At 45.5% G+C, this 20,625-nt stretch overlaps 1 protein-coding gene and 1 long non-coding RNA gene across 10 annotated transcripts; both read right to left on the bottom strand.

Moving 5' to 3' along the window:
- Nucleotides 1–2,272: 2,272 nt before the first annotated feature.
- LOC100383251 (uncharacterized) lies at nt 2,273–7,248 on the bottom strand. Of its 6 annotated transcripts, none has more exons than XM_023301546.2 (3): nt 6,817–7,248; nt 5,741–5,814; nt 2,273–4,890 (listed from the first exon to the last, which is right to left on the bottom strand). In XM_023301546.2, exon 3 carries the CDS (start codon nt 4,552–4,554, stop codon nt 2,578–2,580), a length of 1,977 nt encoding a protein of 658 aa, XP_023157314.1. In that variant the 5' UTR covers nt 4,555–4,890; nt 5,741–5,814; nt 6,817–7,248; the 3' UTR covers nt 2,273–2,577. The 6 variants fall into 6 exon arrangements, with proteins under 6 accessions (XP_023157314.1, XP_035820816.1, XP_023157313.1 ...); XM_035964923.1 differs by having other exon boundaries at nt 5,741–5,878; nt 6,817–7,150; XM_023301545.2 differs by having other exon boundaries at nt 5,741–5,878; nt 6,674–7,150.
- Nucleotides 7,249–9,144: 1,896 nt separating this feature from the next.
- Nucleotides 9,145–12,107, bottom strand: LOC103645867 (uncharacterized). 4 transcript variants are annotated; one of them, XR_561857.4, is made up of 3 exons: nt 11,730–12,106; nt 9,640–11,630; nt 9,145–9,545 (listed from the first exon to the last, which is right to left on the bottom strand). It is a non-coding gene; the product is annotated as an uncharacterized lncRNA (long non-coding RNA). The 4 variants fall into 4 exon arrangements; XR_561859.4 differs by lacking the exon at nt 9,145–9,545 and having other exon boundaries at nt 9,653–10,536; nt 10,661–11,630; nt 11,730–12,107; XR_561860.4 differs by lacking the exon at nt 9,145–9,545 and having other exon boundaries at nt 9,653–10,040; nt 10,281–11,630.
- Nucleotides 12,108–20,625: the final 8,518 nt, after the last annotated feature.

Here is a 20,625-nt window from a genome sequence, read left to right on the forward strand (position 1 = left end):
CAGGATCTATTTGTTCTCTTCTATGCAGAGGTCGCCATGTAACTTTTCTCCTAACAGGTTGTCTTCTCCGTCTCTCGGGAAAAGTTAAGTCGTTAACGTCTGCAACTAGTGAATCTAATGCCGGTGCAGGATCAATATGAAAACAACTTTACTTGTTAAATATCATCAAAATCAGGAAGAACCTCGCTAATCAAATTCACAAGCTCCTTGTAACAATTAATGAGAATGCAAACTTGGATTTGATTGACATCAGCCGGGTCACGAATTCGAGTACGGTCACGTCAGTGTGCCCATGAAGAGGCTCTTCTGACGCTTTAAGTAGGTCGAAGAACTTCTGAACCTCCGGTGTAGGTGAATCATGATGATCTGGTGCCAGTTCAGGCTGCAGATCCTCAAGCATCTGGTCCATCCTATCAACATCATCTTCACCGTCATCAACTTCTACTTCTGCTGCTCGTTCAAGACGTGACTCCCCGTGGAGATACCAGACCTTATAGCCAGGCACAAAACCATGCGAGCATAGGTGTAGTGTGACCTGCCTCTTGTGTGGCTCGTCGTATTTCGACATTTATTGCATGGACACCTAATATTATCTATTTGTGACAAAACAGCTGTATGGTCCAGAAACATCTGCGTTTTGGCAAACCATTCACTTGTGTGACACCCACCCTTCTTGAAACCTTCATACATCCAATCACGTCTATCACCCATATTGCGGCTGTGTGTACGAGTAAGAATTGCGTGTGTAAGACATTCATGTTTATAAACGTCACACATACATCTATAGATAAATAGTTAAACTATATATATACATAACATAACTATATATATACATAACATAAACGTCACACATACATATATATACATAACATATCATCCAATTCATTAACTAATAACATTAAACAACACATTTTATATTTGCAACATAAAATTAAAAATATGAAGACTAATAACACTGTTAATTAACAAATTTAAACAAAACTTAATCACATAACAGTTAACTCCCGTCGGCCATAAAAAACCGACGAAAATAAAACATTACAATATATATAATATACCTCGCTCGCTTTACGCAGACGACGGTGGTGGACGACGTTGATGTGGGGAAGCCGTGGCTACCGTGGACGGCGTTGGGCGGGCGACGGCGTTCAGCGGCGGCCGTGGGCGCGGGGCGCGGCGTGGGACCGACGACCGTGGGCTCGGGTGCGGCGGCCGTGGGCGGCGGGGCGGCGGCGGGACGGCGGCGGAGTCGGACCGGCGGCGTGCGGGCGGGCGCGGGCAGCACGGCGGCGCGGGCGCGGTCGTAGAGATAGAGCGGTGAAAGAAACAGAAAGAAAGAAGAAAGGTCCACGGCGGTGGTTATTTCGAATAACTCCCGTCGGTCTGGCGGCGCGGCCGACGGGAGTTAGTTAATCGCCGTCGGCTGTACGCGGGCCGACGGGAGTTAATTAATCCCCGTCGGCTACGTTGACTGGCCGATAGAAATTAATTAATCCTCGTCGGCCTTATTTTGACCGACGGGAATTAAGGTAGCCGACGGGAATGCTTTCGATTGCTGTAGTGATTACCTGCTGGCCAAATACCTAAGAGCATCTCCAAAAGCTCCCCAGAAGTCTCCCCTAAATCTATTTTTTGGGGAAAAACACAAAAACATGTCTCCAACAGTTCCCCTAAAGCGCCCCCAACTTTTTCATAGCCCTTAAAACTCCCTCATTTGTAGCTACAAATGAGGGTTTTTTTGGGCTCCCCAGAAACAAACTGCTGCTTTAAGGGATCTGTTGGAGAAAGGATTAAAATTTACCCCCACTTATTATTTAGATGTCCCTTAAAACTGATTTTGAGGAGTCGTTTTATGGAGAGCTCTTGGAGATGCTCTTAGAAAGCCAATAATGCTGATCGTGGAAAACGGCAACATGAGGCAAGTTGGCCAAGCAAAAGGTTTTTCTACCAGCAGTGTTTGGTGAGGAATGATGGCCAAAGCAAGTCCAAAGGGACCAATAATGACACAAATTTAATATGAAGCCTTTGGAAACAACATAATTTGTGAAAATTTTGAAAACAAATTATTCTCTTTATTTAGCTATAAGACATGTATGATTTTCTACATATATAATTTTTTCTATACCCAGAAAGGAGGGAATACTTCGTATGTGTTCAAACTTCCAAAATTTCACATTACCCCTTTTTCTGCATTTTGAATAAATCTCCATTACCGGTTTAAAAGTAGATCACAGTGAATCCCACAGTCCCACTGATTTACTAGCCAAGGATCGAACCCGTCAGGATGGACTAAATATTTCAGCAAACAGGTTTGCAAAAATTCGGAGTGAAACAACTTACAAGCTTCCGCATAATTTCTGAACCCAAGTAACTATGCAGTTCTCAGCTCTATGCACAACATTGACTAGATGCCAAAACCACTCTTGTACATAGCAAATACTACAATGGCCAATTGGCAAGCACTATAGTTACACAATGGCCATTTGAAGATTCATGTATATGTTCCATTGCAAGAATCATAACAGAGGCATGCAAAATAACCTAAATTATGTGCTTCTACGTCTCATCCTTGGTATTTCAGGCTTTCGAACCATCAGGATTGCTTCCCAGGTTGCCTCCAACTCCAAGCATGGACATCAGCCCTCCACCGTGAACCCTTCCCTCAGGCACCACGAGCCCACAGCTCTGGTTCCGGCTCCCTCCGTCGTCCTGGCCGTTGCCTGCTAGACCACACGAAGGAGCGTCCTTCAGTGAACCAGGGACAAGCACCTGACGTGGTATTAGGAGCCTGCCGGCGCTCTGCATGTCTCTCGACGAGTCGACGCAGTCTGACCATGCGCCATGGCCGGATGACGAGATGGCATGATCCATGTTGCTATCAGCTGCTGACGAACCAGAGACGCCGCCGCTGAAGTGGCAAGGCCCGACCATGCTTCGTGCATGTCCAGGATGGTGCACTACCTTGGAAGCCATCAGGGTCGTATGCGCTGCGCATAGGCCACTCCTTCCCCTAGCGAACTTGTCGCAGCCGGTGCTCCAAGCGCATCGCTTGCCCCCTCCATGAGCCTTGCAGAAGTCAGTGCTCCCCTGTGCGCTCTTGTCACACCCATCGAACCTGCAACGCTTGCCACCACCGTGCTTCACACAGCAATCAGAGCGACCGCGGGCACTCTTGGTGCACCCGGGAACAGAGCAGCGTTTGCCCCCTCCATGCGCAACACAGAAGCTGGTTCCACCATGGACGCTCTTTGGGCACATCCCACCTCCCTCAAAGAGGCACCTCTTACCGCCACCATGCCCTTTGCAGAAGGACGTGCTGCCCTCTGCTCCTCTGGTACAGCCATCAAACATGCACCTCTTGCCTCCACCATGGGACTTGCAAAAGATGGTGCTTCCTTGGGCCCCCTTATCACAGTTTGGGTACTGGCACCGGCGACCACCTCCATGTGAGATGCACAACCCAGGATGGCCTTCAGCACTACGAGTGCAGCCCTCTATCCTGCACCTTTTCCCTCCACCATGTTTTATGCAGAATCCAGACTTCCCCCTTGCCGCTCTTGGGCATTCCTCAATCCCACACCGGCGCCCACCACCATGAGCAATACAGAACTCTGTCTTCCCTTCGGCGCTTTTGGTGCAGCCTAGCTCCTGGCAGCGTCTCCCTCCTCCATGAGCTTTGCAGAAAGCCGTTCGACTCTCAGCACCTTTGTTGCAACCAGGCTTCTGGCACCTCTGGCCACCGCCATGAGAAATGCAAAGTCCTGATGCATCCCTTGCACCTTTCGAGCAACCATTGAACCTGCATTTCTTTGGATGGCGCTGATGACTCCTCTGCTCATCACTTGTATCGGCTACTACATCAGAAGTTGCAGCAAAAGAACAACCAGCTGTAATGGATAGATCAGCGCTAGGCTGAATCTCGTGAAGATTCAGAGATCTATTATGACCGCTTTCAGTATCACATTCAGTTCCAATATGTTGTTGGGCATCGGTGTCTGTAGATGTTCCATTAAGACAAAGATCTTCTGATCTTGGCACAAACAGAAGTGGTAGCAAATAGCCACCTTTTTTCCTTTTTGCTGAAGTTGATCCCTCATCAATAAGTGGTAAGATGATACCAGTCTTCCTTGCAGGTGAATAATTCTTGCTGCCACTCGCCCTTGTAGATTGCAAATTTCTTGAGCTACATCTTGAAAGACCCAACATTAAACCAGGATCGGTTGTGGCACAATGTTGACTGAGCAAAGTTGCTGATTGATAAGCTTTGTTTCCACCAAATGAGTGACTATCAGCAGAATATAGATTTGGTGTTGGCCCAAGTCCAAGGGCCAGCCTGCAGCTATCATCTGGAGCGGTCAAACTTTGATCGCCATGCTGAAATGATTTTCTAGAGTTCTGTGCTATTTCTGAGCTCCTAATGTAACCCAAGTTCACGGCTGACATAGATAGTTCTTCATTCCTGCAATTTATGGCAGATGGTTGGGCCTGGGAGAATGAAGCAGTAGCTATATGTTCCTTTCCATGAAACCAAAGATTTGTCCTATTAAGGTCCATCCTGCTTATTATAAATAAGGTAGGATTATGATAGGAAGAAATTTATATGTTATCCAGAGACCAGATACTTAATCCAACCAACAGAGATCAGAACTCCAGCTTTACAACTTCACCACTGAGGAAGCACATAGTATACACAAAATGAAAATACACATGGATGTTCATGTAATGTATACCACCACTGACAAAACCTGATGTATCAGCCCTATCCATGAGCATGAAGTTTTATTGATCCCAAATGGAAAACAATGAGGCTGCAGAAACTATGGGCAAATCACATACACCACTATCTTATGCATCCATAATCCCAACAAAACTTCATAAACTTTCCACGATCTGCAGGTGAAGGAAGACCATAAGTGAAATTGAACAAATAAGATTGAAGCATAATAAGACAACCGCTGATTAAAGTTAATATTCCATTTCTATTAAGATGACACAAACAATGTTAGAGGGGGGAAAAAGGGTGCAAATATCAAGCCAACTCAATGTTTTGAAAATCAGCATGCAAATAAACCACAAGAACCTGGGGACTGAGGTACAATTATAAATGGACTCAACAGTGAGAAGAATCGTACCAAAGTTAGCATATGTATCTAATAAAAACAGTGTCAACACTCAACAAGCATACACAGGAAACTTTTGTTGATCAGTTGATTTCAAAGTTAGTAGCATGAAAAAAATCATGAGTACATACAGAAGCAATATGATTACTGAAGAAACTTAAACGTCTATGGGGAAGCCATCTGATGATCAACATATTTTTTTCTTAATTTGAAACAGCAACGTCATTTGAAAGACTTCAATAGCAATTGTTACTTCAAAATCCTTACATCAATACTCATTAACATATCTTCACAACCCTCTGAAGTCAGAGTTACTAAGTTTGAAAACTTTACTGTAGAGACAATCCATGTGATCGTGTCCACTGGACAAGAAGCTGCATAGTTTCAAATATAATTGTTTTCGTTGTTTGTCCATATCTCTTGAGCACATGTTTTACAGAGCAAATTTAGAAACTATTGCATGGGTATGCAGTAAACATTAAGCGATGCTCTTGACACAGAAAATTATATAGGTACGCTAATAAATAAAAGGTTAGTTTTTCCTTGAATTGGAAACTTTAGCTCAAACACGCAATTAAGAAACTGCCTACAAAACTACAAAAGAAAATGGATGAACTTACCAAATTCCCACTAAAATTCACAAGATCCACGGCAAAGTTTCAGTTATGCGAACTTTCCCATTAGAATCAATGCACTGAAACCATAGAGAAAGACAATCATTTAAGGTAGTATCTTAACTTTTGTGCATCCAATAATTCCTGAAATGATTGTCATAAGAACTCCACTCAAAGGAAAGCCTTTAATTTTCAAAACTTGCAACTAAAGAAGAAAGAAGATTAAACAGGGAAGAGGGAAAGAAGTGTGAACTTTGCAAGCAGCTGCGAATCTACAGTAACAGAGTGCACACCATGTTTGCCTGAACTCTAGATGGATATAAGAAGTTGCAAATCCCCAAAGAAGGCAAAGATAACGATTTCTTGTGTTTAACCAAATTTCTTGAGCTCATGATATAAGTTAGAAAACGTAGAGACCGTCAAACAGATACGCAAAAAAAAGGTCGTGTGCTACCTTACGGCTAAGACAATTGCTTAGGTGCTATTAGAAAACCAACTTCCTTGGATTTGGAAGGCAGAAATTGACAAGGAATGATGAATATTGCAAATCACAGCATGTAGCTTGGTTTTTCTAACTGTAGAGAAGATAAGCATACTAATATTATACAGAGACATAAGTTTACCAAATTTCCACGGAAAACTCACAAGTCACAGCAACTGCTACAATTTGCGAAGTTTTGCTCTAAAACTCATTCAATGGGGGGTCACAAAGGAAACCAACCCTTCAAGCACAAGACCTTAAGCTTCATGCCTATCGCAGCACAGGGCAAACAAGTCCTACTAATAAATAGTACTAATAAAACGACCGGCACACAACTCAACCAGAAGGAAAGTGTAATCCTTCTCCAAGAAACAACGGTTAAAACTTTGAGCGAAGGTTAGAGTTTGCGCTTTTCATAGCAAGAGAGAGAGAGAGAAGTGAGAGGCGGAGATCAGTACCGGCGCGGAGAACCCCGGAGGCGGCGAAGCGAAAGGGTGGGGGAGACCCGGGCAGCGAGGGGAGCGCTCGATGGGGACGGGAGCCGGGAGATAAAAAGAGGCGTGGGGAGGAAAAGCTGGGAGATTTATGCCATCGTGCGTACCGATGCCATAGGGCGATGGAATTTGGCTTTTGGGGGCTCGGGAGGAGCCGCAGTGCACCACCACCACCCGAGTGCCATCAACCACCTAATCATGCACGATTTGGAAGCGGACGGCCAGGCGCGGCCTGGCGCTCGGATCCGGCTTCGGCACCAGCCGCAGCCCCCCCCCGCAGTTGCGGCTTGGCATCGCGGGGGGGACGACGACGCGGTGAGCCGGCCGCGTGCTGATGCTGCTGCCGCCTGCAACGGTGCACGCCCGCGCGCTGGCGGCGTCGCGTCGCGTCGCGTGGGGGCTGGGGGCCGGGGTGGTGGGTGGCGGTGGTCGCTTCAATCAACTCTGACGCCATGAACAGCTTGGTCACGAGGTAAGCGCGTGGGTCAGCGCCTCCTGGCCGTCCGATTGGCTGGCCGGTCACAGTCCATGGACCACCACAATAGAATTGCCACATTTTTATGTATACGACGAATATCACACAAGAAGTGTCCTTTACAGTGGCAAGAAGGTGTCTACGGTGGGCCTGAAAGATCATCATCGTTCATCGCTGCTGGTGCTAGCGCTAGCGGTGGCAGACAAACAATCATATGAAAACGACGGGTGGCACCGACTGTGTCCTTACAGTGAGAGATCTGTCGGGATCGACGTGGCCAGCTCGCTGGAGGCCGCCCCCAATCATGGACACCGATCAGGCGACGCGAGATGGACCCCCGGGCCGGCGGAACGTACGAGCCTTGGCGTGGCGCGCGCCAGGACCGGCGCAGAGTCACCTTTCGGAACTCGGAGGGACAGCGAGTGCCCGTGCCCGTGCCCTCGCTGAGTCACTGTGGCTGTGGACGCCAGTAGCAGGTAGGGTAGGGGAAACCACCGATCGGCTAGCGCTCGTCCATCCAGTCCGTCCTCGGAATGGGGACGGAAGCGTCCACGCACACCAAAGCCCGCACAATTACGCTGCGCGTGGCGGCCGGCAGCCACTGAGCCGGCGCACCTCGGCTAGGCTCGGCAAGTCAAGGCGTGGTGAGCGGCCGAGCAGAGCCGCGACGCGACGCGAGGGAGGAAGAAGGAAGGAATCAATGAAAGGCAGGGTCAATGCGCCGCGCCTAGAGATGGCAACGGGTACAAACCCACTGGGTTTTACCGTCCCAAACCCGTACCCGTGAAAAATATCTATGCCCATTAAAAAACCCGTACCCATGACGGGTTTGAGATTTTGCCCAAACCCGTACCCATCGGGTTAACGGGTACCCATGGGTTACCCGCGGGTTTCATCTCCAATATACTTGTTTTTTCTCATAATCAATAAGTATCGTAATGATTAATGATATCATGATCCAAAATCTATGTAATGAACAACGAGTTCATGATTTGGTATAAAAATTATTAGTAGAGAGAATGAAATACAAATAATAAGTTGTATAATTAAGTGACCTTGCACTAAGTTATCCATCCACCACATATATAACGCTAGTAAAAACTATAATATCAAGCAAGCAACACTCTCATCGACTACTGATACATTCACCAATTGATAAAAAATATGAAGTAAATAAGGAATAACAAGTTTGTTGTTCGTTTATAAAATAAAATGACAATATGCACTAGGTTTGGTCGGGTTTAAAAAACCCACGGGTTCACGGATTTGGGTACTATAGGAACAAACCCGTACCCATAAACCCGATGGGTACAGATTTATGCCCGTTAACAAACTCATGGGTATGAAAATTGACCCAAACCCGTACCCTAATGGGATAAAAACTCATCGGGTTTCGGGTACCCATTGCCATCTCTAACCGCGCCCGGTTGCCGCCGCCCCGCGCCCCATTCGCTGCGTCCAGTCCGTCCACGCAACGCGGGGCCGACGCGGCGTTGCGCGCGTCAGCGCTCTTCCCGTCCCACACTGCCCGGCCACCGCACCCGCAGACCGCACGGCGTGCGTGCGCACGAGTCGCAATCGCGACCATCCCCTCCCTTTCCCGGCGTCCGCAAAGGGGCAAGGCAGCCTAGGATTGGACCACCGCACGCAGCAAGACCGTGGCGCATGTCCGACGGAGGCGTTTTACCCGGCCCGTCCAGTGGCGAGGCGCCGCATTTCGTAGATGTTGGTTCGCGCGTTCTCTCTCTCTCTCTCTCGATCTCTCCGACATCGCGGACGCCGACGTACAGTCCCGGTGAAGGAGACCTCCATCACAAGAGGCGAATAAACCATATATATGCTGGTCCTATATATATATATATATATATATATATATATATATATATATATATATATATATATATATATATATATATATATATATATATATATATATATATATATATACAGGAAACCCCGGGACATTTATTTATTTTTCCGATGAACTTACCACATCACAGCTACAAAGAAAAGATTGCCAGGCGTGAGTGGTGTATAATACTACATCCACATCCTTTTCGTACGTACAGATTCTTCAAACGGAGAAAACATGGATTGATGGATGCAAAAACACCTACAATATTATGGATAATAATTTATTTATGTGCAGGTGCAGCCTGGCTGGCACCATCCGGGCGATCCGAGAGCCAAGTTGCAAATGAAGCATCAGCGTCAGTGCAGGTAGGGTTGGCGACGAGAATAATACAGCCGATGAATTATGCGCTCCATTATATATCGGCTGCGGTACGGTTTTGCCACTTTAATATAGTTGTACTTTAATCCAGAGAAATGCTGCTTTCTTGCAATTATTATTATCAGGCCCTAGAAAGCAATAAAAATGATTTCCTTTTGAGAGAGGGAGGGGGAGAGAGATTGGTGGGTTTACAGGCCAAAAACGCAAGAACATAGTACATACCGGATCATATCTCTTGATGCTCGTAACATGCCCACCCTTGATTGATTGGAGCTCACAATTCATGCACCTAAAAAGACAGGGTACAAAAATGGTTTTGCAGCCAGAAGAATAGCCACACTGACAAACATCTCGCAAGCCTGGAATCATGCTGTATTGCTGTGCGAACTTGCAATAGGCCAAATCGTGTGAGCTATGTATGACAGGCTGCAGGATACTGGGGCACGAAGCAGCCACAAAACATACCGCAAAATTGCAGGTTGCTTTACAGCTCTTATTGACAATTGGAAAACACTGTGCATCACATGCACAATCAGGAATAGTTTCTTAGTTGGCCCTGGCTAGGTCTCCGCTGCACCCCGACCGCTCTGAGGCTTTCCACCGCACGAGGACGGGCAGCAGCTCTACGGTAAATTGACACAGAGTTAAGCAATAGTGCAGAGTGGGGAACTGCAATAGTGCAGAGTGGGGAACTGTAAACAAAAGAATACAATGAACAATGTCTGGTTTCACCCCAGTACCAACAGGGCCATGCCAGGAGAAAATGAGGCCCTGTATAAAATACTAAACTATTTAAAAACATAATTGTAAGTATTAAAATGTTGTAATATAGTACATAGAAATGGAGTTTATGAAAAAAATACCTATTTAACTCTTTATTGTATGAATTTTACTTGAACAACTTCATTCTCTTAGGGTTCCTTTAAATAAATTCTTCAATGATATGCTCATATTCAATCTTGTCTAATAATCGTTTCTCGAATTTCGAAAAAGTTCTGTCAGCACCAATAGCTTTATGGTACTCATACTTTTCACCTTCCCATTTTTCTTCTCCGTCATTTGCGGCATCCATGGTTTCTTTGTCCAAAACCAACTCACTGATATTTGATCCCACGGTACCTTTATCAATTATCATAATATATGTAAAACAAGAAAGAACTGCAACAGGATTTTATCAGATCAAAACAATCAGATATTCAGATTTTGCATGCATGGTAACGAGTTCTTTTAAACTTGTGCACACCTGGTATGCTAAGATCACATGCTTGCGCCTTCAGTACAGGACGTTTTACAGGAGCATTAGCATGCTTCGATTTATTCTTCTTCTTTGAATTAGATGCTAATGTTGCCGATTGTTCGAGTGCTTCGGCTAAGGCATCTAGATCAAAATCGCCACTGTTGATCTCAGGAATTTTATTTTTATCATTCTGTTCTTCTGGAAGGATCGTAGAAGGCCCATTCGACTTAAGATGCCTTAGCAAAAAACAGAAAAGACATACTGACTTAAGATCATGTAAAGGTCTGGATTGTTGGAACCGGACCGCCGACACATGGCACGGTCGCCAGGTTGTCCGCACACACATCTAGGCTATCGGGCCATGTCACACGCGCCCGAACGCGTAGCAGCGGGCTTTAGGTCCGTTCGACCAACACTCCCCCAAAATGCTAGCCCATTAGTAATTGCACCCTCAACCATATAAATCATACTTGCCTATACACAATGTAGAACTATTCCCAACATGGATATATAGTAAACAGGTTGAATCAATCCGCATATAACCTTTGGGGTTGAGGTCCACATTCAGGAGTCAAGCAAACAAGCACAAAGATTATCCTCTCCTCGATGCTTAGCTTTGCCACGAGCGCATGTACCTTAGGTTAGAACCGCATTAATTTTGTTTTATGACCACTGCTGAATAGGGTGAGGCAGAAAGTATATACTAGTACTAGTGTCAACATGCAGACGTTCTGTATATACTAGTACCACGGATCAGTATGTAAACACAGTTTGCAATGTTAATCCAGAGAACTGCAAGAGCACAGAAGCACTCGGATTCCTTACAAAACAGACCAATAAAGATGTTTCGACTAGTAAAGCCTTGCTACATCGACGACACTCACCTGAGCAACAAGGCAAAGCTTGGTCCCGCATAAGCCGCATTGAATGGTCTCGGGCTTGATGCTCATATCACATTATCACCAGTTGGCCAATGCTGCAGGGGAAAAAACAGCAAACGACTCAAAAGGAGCTCGGCGTTCGATTACTGATGACTAGTTGCTTGTGACCGTTCAGGGGGGAAAAAATCTCACACCTGTGAGAAGAATCATCAAGTAAAATGTATAATCGTGGTGGGTTAGCTGAAGAAGGTCCATGGCATAAGCTCGGCTCCTAGTTCCTAAGCTAGGACCAGGAAGAGTGTACGCACAGAAGACATAAAGGGACTCCACCGAATCACCGATATTGATGGTGTAGTGCAGTAGTGGACGGCCTTCTCCCGGTAATCCGCCGCCCAAGGGCCTGGCACGGCAGACCTAAGATGCGCCTCGTCCGCCATGCCCGTGCTCTTCCTCGGCAGAGGGGGGCGCAGCCGGGGACCGGCGGCGCAGAGAGACGTGCGCGGAGCGGTGGGGAGCAGCCAAGGTTTGGAATTGGGCGGCACGGGCGGGGGGCATGAGCAGAGCTGCAGGGGCAGCCGGGCGCGAGTTATTTGGAACCGTGATATCGCCAACACCGGGCTTCTGAAAATTAATATCCCGAACAGAGCAATTGGAATTGTAGTATTATAATCCGTTGAACTTCGGAATTGTAGTATCTGAGTCAGTTTTAGCCCAGTAATCCTTATTGTTACGGCAGACCGTTTCTTGCAACGGATCCACGGGCGCAAAATCTTCAGAGCGCGAGAGTTTAGGTGGTCGAATATGTCTTCCACCACCTCTCTTGAAGTGCTAGTACATTTACCATTCGTGTTGCAACGCAGTGCCAGATGCTCGAGCTTGTGCATCCTCTGAAGCTGCATCTTCTCGGCATCCTTCTTAGAGATTCTGTCGACATTATCCACGGCTAGTGTTCACATGTTCTCTAGACCCTGGAGCTCCAAGACGGCTTTACTATTTTTTCCGTTGCAATATACCTTGGCAATGCTTCGATCTTAGTCAGTAATCTAAGGCCGCTGGGCATCCTTTGAAGCGATGAGCATTCAAGCACATTTAGCTCTTTCAGATTTCTCATGGTGCACATTTAGCTCTTTCAGTACCGCACGCCGCCCTGCAGGAGCTTCAGGTCGAGGTCACGGAGGCAGTCGGCGACCGCGCCCACGGACTGGAGGAGGTCGGCGCGGGCACGGAGCGCCGGGATGTAGGCAGGGTCCAGAGCCAGCGAGCGGTTGCAGTCCGCGATGGCGTCGGCCGGACGGCCACCGGCCTGGAACGCGGCGGCGAACGGGTGCGGCAGCACGCCGCGCCGCGCCTCCAGGATCTTGGTGAAATGGCGCACGGCCTCGGCAGGGAGGCCGGCGTCCAGCGCCGCCATGGCAGCCGCGCGGCGCCGGAGCAGGAGCTTCACGTGCGCCAGGAGCTGGGACACGACCTCCGACTTGGATGTTTTGCCGGACGGGACGGAGGGAGCCGCGGCAGCGGTGGCGGACGACGACGAGAAGTTGTCGCTCCTGCACGGCCGCCGGCTCGGACGTCCACACGTCGAGCGCCACCGCCGCTCCTGCACGGTCGTGTAGAACTCTCGCGCTCTGGAGATTTTGCGCCCGTGGATCCGTTGCAAGAAACGGACTGTCGTAACAATAAGGATTACTGGGCTAAAACCGACTCAGATACTACAATTTCGAAGTTCAACGGATTATAATACTACAATTCCAATTGCTCTGTTCGAGATACTAATTTTCAGAAGCCCAATGTTGGCGATATCACTGTTCCAAATAACTCGCCGGGCGCCCGGGCAGGGGTTCTCGGTTCTGTGACGCAGTCTGGTATGAGTATGACGTCTGCTGCAAACTAATGTGGGCCTTGTATGGGCCCGGTCAGGCCCGCCCAGGAAATATGGATCAGTTGTGTGCAGCCCATAATGATAATTGCCTCCGGCGACCACGCGTTCGTCATCCTCGCCTATAGCCCGAGGCACGGTCTATGGCATGCACGGTTTACAAAACTGTTTCACGTGCGAGAACCAGTAGAAACCGATAAAAACCGGCCGATTTAACCAAGCCAAATTAATTTGAATTTAACTCGGTTTACTGGCAAAATACCGCTGGTTAACGATGAAACGAAATGGTTTTTACTGTTTTTACAGAAAAAATAGAAAAATTTGATAGGATTTATTTATAGTTTGCTCAATTCACATTGCACAGTAAATATTAAGTGATCCACACGACATGTGTTCATCAAAATAACATACATATGCAACCACAAACTCCAGTTATCATGCAACAAACAACCAGCGAACTTCGCAATACTCAAATACAAGTTTTTTTACAGCTCTACAACGAGACAACGACACATAGGTCGACTTATTTCACAATACTCACATGTTCAGCTCGAGCCATAGTGATAATACTCAGCCATGTTGGAAGGATCGTGATATTGTTTCAATCATAGTGATATTGATAGGTCTATACAAAATATATGAGCGAGTAAACAAGAATGGTAAATAAATACTTATCCACAAGAACGATACATTAGCGAGAAAACAAGAATTATGGTCCTGGTAGATATATATTTGAATATGGCGGTGGAGGGGTCCATAGTTTCCATACTCATACATGATCGATGGTGGTACTTCGCCTGGTGGTCCCTGTCGCGGTTGCCATTGCCATGTATAAGGGTTTTAATTTGGGTCTTGTCCACACGGATAGTTAGAAGAATTGGAGCTACAGAATCCATCTTGGACAGGAAATGAAACCGAAATTAACCACTAAATATCTAAACTGGACTTGAGCTACGAATTTTATCTTCACATATAGCATATAACATTAAACAAGACTAATATACATAAATTGACCACTAAATGACTAAATTGGAACTCAATCTTGGCATTAAATCCAGTTTCTCGGCAAAAATTGGTGGTTTACCGGTCCAAAAAACGGTTTACCATTGGTTTTCAGTTTTTATGTTTTTTCAATTTTTTTGAATTTAGAACGAATTTTGAATAAAAAAAACGTGCAGTTTCGGTAAACCGACTGGTTTACCGCTGGTTTTCATCGGTTTTGTAAACCGTGTTGGCATGTTGCACGTGTTGGAGACTTGCTCTCAAATGCTATGAATCAAGAGCAAGGCAACATAAAATGTTAAATAACAACGTCCTTCGTCCTTAAAACATTATTCCCTTCGGGATAATGGATCTTGGACGAAGGTTGAAAAGAGTATAATTACGAAGTTAAACCTTCGTAATAAAACTTCAACAGACATTTATAAGATAATACAAAAAGGCATAAGATGAGTGAATAAATCATAGACTAATTATATTATGTTTATTCATTATATTGAATTATTAAATACAATAATACCTATGCCTTGGCAAAGGTTGAATTCCGAGAGATGCGATTACAATTATCAGAATGCGTGAACAGTAACGGAATACTGTTCACTATTTATAGGCACAGGACGCAGCCTGTGAGGAATTACAAGTATGCCTCTTATAAAAACTTACAACATTGACTCAGACCTTTATGGACTAAAAGGTCATTCTATCTTTAAGTCGGTTTATAATGCCGAAGCTTCACGAAGAGGAACCTTCGGCTATCTTATACAAACAGCTTCAGCCGAGGACCACTTCTTCCTATAAGACCTTCGGCGACGAAGCATAAACCCAACAGTAGCCCCTTTCGCGGTGCTAGATCGTTTTTCGTAACGAGCTTGATCCGTGAAAAAAGTCTCTTAAGCTTCGGAGCGCCGAAGGTCTGAAAAACACCTTCCCTGAGCTCGTTGTCGAGAAACGATTCAATCTCCCAACGTATAGCGGCCCCACCCTGCAGAGTTACTGTTCGGTCTCTGCGGTCCACCACGCAGCGAGTGCGAGCGGGTGTCCGCCTGGTGTAAAAATTCTGGCGCTTCGCCTTCTTACCTGCAGCACTATATAAACAAACGAGTAGGTGTGAAGTTACCACAGCATTCATTGCTATTTGTACTGTTTTGCTGCCAAAATTTTTAACCATCGCCGAAGCTTGTCTGTCGGAATCGAACGAAGCTCCAGCTTGAAACCTGCTTCGGAGGAAGAAAGTATTAAAGTTTCGCAATTTCATAGTTAAATGGCCAGAGTGCGTTCTACCGCCAGGGTTGAGCGTGAGGGGGGGCGAAACTGAAGCTTCGGAGACTGTTCCCATCTCCGAAGCCATGCAACGATCCAGGCTAGTGGTTTCTGAAGAGGTCCCTAGTGAAGATGCAGAACAAGCAAAACAAGCAGTTGCCGGAGTGGAAGAAGAAGTTATTGAGGAAACTGATCCCGAAGACGATTATCGTATTGCCATGCCGAGCAAGCCCAACCACTTGGACTTTGGAAAATCTACCGTTTCGAGGGCTGATCTCTCCAAAATGGTAAAATCGGGCTTTTTCAATGAGGATCAGAAGAAGCTATTACGCTTCGGGGGAGAAGAGACTACCCCGAAGCCGGAAAAGGATGAAATTGTCATTTTTAAGAGCTTTTTAAAGGCTGGATTAAGATTCCCCCTTCATGGGATTATTGCAGAGGTGCTAAAGAGGTTCGGTATCTATTTTCACCAACTGACCCCTAACGCTATCGTTAGGCTCAGTGTTTATATCTGGGCACTCCGAAGCCAAGCAGTAGAGCCATTTGCGGACAGCTTTTGCCGGGTTCACGAGCTGCATTACCAGACGAAGGCTAGAAAGGATGGATTGCATGACAATTTTGGTTGCTACAATTTTGCTTATCGGAAAACTACGAAGTTTCCTGTAATCAGCTATCGGAGTAAATGGGCAGCAGGGTGGAAATCCGAGTGGTTCTATGTCAAGGTTAATGATGACAAGGAGAAGCTCGTGCAAAGTCCACTCGAACTAACCTTCGGAGAAACCCGGCCTCTCTGCAACATGTCAGTAGACGGTACCACACAAAAAGCAATGGATGAATTCAGAATTGTTGCAGAGCATATTAGTACAAGAGACCTGGTTCAGGAGTTCTTGGCTTTCCAAGTTTTTCCTAGTTTAAAAGAATGGGAAATGCCGAAGCTGAAGGGGAAAAAGAAAGAAGGTGAACTTGTGCGTTTGCCTTACTATTTCAAATTTAAGAAATACTTTAAAACACCTTGCCAAGAGTGGCTGGAAACAATTGAAGCAATGTGCAATGAAATACTTGGCAATTATTCCAAAAAAGAAGATCAATTGATGACCGCAGCCTTCGGCACCCGTCCGAAACGAAGGCTAAATCGAGTGTTGGACGCCTTGGGCTTTGATTACCCTGATTATGAAAACCTGAACAAAGGTGCTGGGGGTCAAAAAAGAAAAAGGATAACTGAGGCCGTGAATGAAGAAAAAGAACCAAAGAAGAAAATTCCGAGGAAGAGGACAGCTTCTTCTCCGAAGCAACAAATATCCGAAGCAGAAGAAACCCCCGCATCACCTTCTGCTGCTGTCGTTGAGGAAATTCTGAAGGTAATGACTGAATCCTTACCTGCGAAGCTAAGTCCACTGGGCCCTCAACTGACAAAGTTTTTTCAGAAGGACAAGGAGACCGAAAAATCGAAGAAGACAATCAAGGCAAAGAAACAAAGAATTATCACTGTGACAGAGGTAATTGACAAGACGCCGCCAAGAGCTTCAGCCCAGAAAACACCGGCGGCTGCAGAGGGGACAGATATTGAAATTACACCTTCGGAGGCCGCAGCTGCCGAAGCTGCCTCAGCTAAAGATTTGAACCTGGAGAGCACAATTGAACATATTGATCAAATACTGCTAGACATGGCTGCAGAAGAAGCTACCACTGCTGCCGAAGAGGCCGTGACCGCAGCGTCGAAGAAAGGAAAAGAAATTGCTGATGAAGCTTCAGAAAACGAAGCCTTCGTGTTCCAGAACTTAGTTGGAGAACATCTATCAAAAGCTGAAATAGAAGAGCTTAGAGAGTATGCCAAATCCTGTGGATACAAACCTGGGGCACTCCTCTTCGGAGGCGTTGATGATGAGAAATTAGAGTGTATTCGAGATCAAACAGGGGCCAAAGTTATCAGTACTCTGTCCAAGAGTATTGGATTCCCGAAGCTAGAAACAGACATCAGCTGCTACCGACGACAACATGTCGTTGGTAGTTTATTTTACTCCAACTTCAAGGTGAATAACTTGTCCCTTAACTTTTACTGCTTCTAATAAAAACATGTCTGACGAAGGTTATGTTCGTGTAGAGTATGCTGTTGAGCAAAGCCTTGCAAATGCAGCAAGATTTTGAAGATAAGAAGCACAAAGTTATAATTGAAAATTTGGAAAGCAGAATAAAAGAACAATCAGATGCTTTCGAGAAAAAGAACTTTGAGCTCCAGGCAACCGAAGGTTTATTGGCGGAAGCTGAAGCAAAAATAACAGAACTGAACACGAAGCTTCTCCGCCAGTCTGAGCAGTTCGAACGAGAAAAACAAGATCTTAATGCAAAACTTGAAGCCGAAGCTCAACAAAATTCAGATTTGAGAAAACTACTGACAAGTCTTCAAGAAAAATGCTTGGAATTTAGCAACAACTGCATTCAACGATTAAGAAAGATTTTTTACTCAGTTGGAGCCAGCAGTGAAAAATTCACCCCCTCAGCTGAAGATCTACCAAAAACCTTCGAACATATTGAGGGGGAGATTGACGAGCTCGACGAAGTCATAGCTGGGCATGGTGACTTTTGTGCCTGGGTGGCTTCTCGAGGGACTGCTGCAGCCTTCCTGAAGGCTGGCTGTGATCATGGAAAGATTGTCAATAGGCCAAATTTCACTTTATCACCATCAATCCTGGATGACATCCCTGATCTCGCCCGAAGTATCTCGAATCGATTTGTAAAAATGATATGGACAAAAGGTGGGCGAGAGAAGGCTGGAGACGAAGCTCGTAGCCACCTTGATCCAGTAAGAAACCATACCTTGTGCTTACCTTTTCCTGTAAACTTGATTTTGACTTACAACGACCTTATTCATGTAGGATGACGAAGTCGAAGCTGATGATCAAAAATGACGCCGAAGCCGAAGCTCCTTGGAGATTTAGATAGTAGACTGTAGACAGTACTTGAGAAACTTTTGAGATAACTTTTGTAAATGTAACTAAAACTTGTCTTTAATGAATTCTGTTCATACCTTGTTATATATCCTTATCCTTTCATTGATGTATGAGAAATGCTTTGATGTGGACGAAATTTTCTTTTGAGCCGAAGGCGAAAACACCTTCCCTTCTTTTCGTACGCAACGAAGCATAGAAAACAACATTTTCCTTTCTTTTTTGTGCACGAAGCTCTTTTTTTTCCCTTTCTTTTTTCTCTTTTTGCCGAAGCAACCATTTATGCCATGAAGATGATTATGCTACATATGCCTAGATGAATGTTTATGAATGCAAATGCTATGATGTAATGTGATGTGCAAATGAATGGCCAAACACGTATCCGAAGCCATATTCATAGCCATTATTTTCTTAAAAACAATCACACCTCAGCTCTGCATTCCCTTAGGAACGACTTTGGAGCTTCTTCGCCTTTACTTTTGGCGGAATCAGCGTTGACTTTTCGCTGTAAGCTCTGCATTCCCTTAGGAACGACTTTGGAGCTTCTTCGCCTTTACTTTTGGCGGAATCAGCGTTGACTTTTCGCTGTAAGCTCTGCATTCCCTTAGGAACGACTTTGGAGCTTCTTCGCCTTTACTTTTTGGCACTCGATGGTGCGTTCTCAGCTTTTACATTTACATTCCTTGGGGGATTTTGCTCTTATAGAACTAAAAAAAGGAAATTACATATGCTGGCCCCATTAAAAACCTTTCTCCCCCTTTGGAAAGGAAAAGGGTGCCATGAAAGAAAAAATAAAAAATATGAAAAATTACATCGAGTTATACATAATATCGCCGAAGCTCATCCGCATTCCAAGACCTAGGAATGTCATTGCCGTCCATATCCTTCAATCTGTATGAACCGGGTCTTGACGAAGATGCTACTAAGAAAGGTCCGTCCCATTTCAACTGCAATTTGCCCACTGTTTCTGGGTTGGCCACTCTCCGAAGCACCAAGTGCCCTGGCTCAATATTTTTTAGCCGAACCTTTCTATCCCGCCATTTGACTGTTTCGGCTTGATATTTATTGATATTCTCCACGGCTTGCAGTCTGATCCCTTCTAAAGCATCTTTTTCTATAGAATAAGCAGCTTCGGAATCTGATTCTGCCGAAGCTACTATCCTTATTGATCCGGTTTTAGCTTCCTCTGGAGTTATTGCTTCGTCACCGAATAACAACTTGAATGGAGTGAAGCCTGTAGACCTTGATGTTGTTGTGTTGTGGCTCCACACCACTTTGGTTAACTGATCTGGCCATTTTCCCCTGGGTTGATTAAAGATTAACTTCATTATTCCTGTCATTATAATGTCGTTGGCTCTTTCAACGAGTCCATTTGACTCCGGGTGCCTAACTGATGCAAAATGGATCTTCGTACCAATTTGGTCACAGAAATCCCTGAAAGCTTCGGAGTCAAACTGTGTCCCATTGTCCACAGTGATAGCCTTTGGCACCCCGAAACGACAAACAATATTCTGCCAGAAAAACTTTTGGACGGTGGCCGAAGTTATTGTGGCTAAAGGCTTCGCCTCAATCCATTTAGAAAAATATTCCACAGCTACTACAACATATCTCAGGTTCCCTTGGGCCGGTGGTAACGGACCTAACAAGTCAAGGCCCCACCTTTGCAATGGCCAAGTGGGTTATATGAGCTGTGTTAAGGACGAAGGTTGTTTTTGATCTTTTGCACATTTCTGACAACCTTCGCACTTTTGAACCAATTCTGCTGCATCCGAAGCTGCCTTCGGCCAATAAAATCCTTGGCGGAAAATTTTTCCAAGTAACGGCCTAGAACCGATGTGAGATCCACACAGGCCCGCATGTATTTCTTTCATTAACTCTATACCTTCGGCTCTGGATAAACATTTGAGTAGCGGAGCACAAACTCCATGCTTGTACAACTCCCCTTCTATTATGACATATGGACGAGCTCTTGCCTCTATCCTCTTGTTATAAGCTTCGTCATCTGAAAGG

This window comes from Zea mays, chromosome 2 (genome assembly GCF_902167145.1).
Source record: "Zea mays cultivar B73 chromosome 2, Zm-B73-REFERENCE-NAM-5.0, whole genome shotgun sequence".
Taxonomy (NCBI): Eukaryota; Viridiplantae; Streptophyta; class Magnoliopsida; order Poales; family Poaceae; genus Zea; species Zea mays.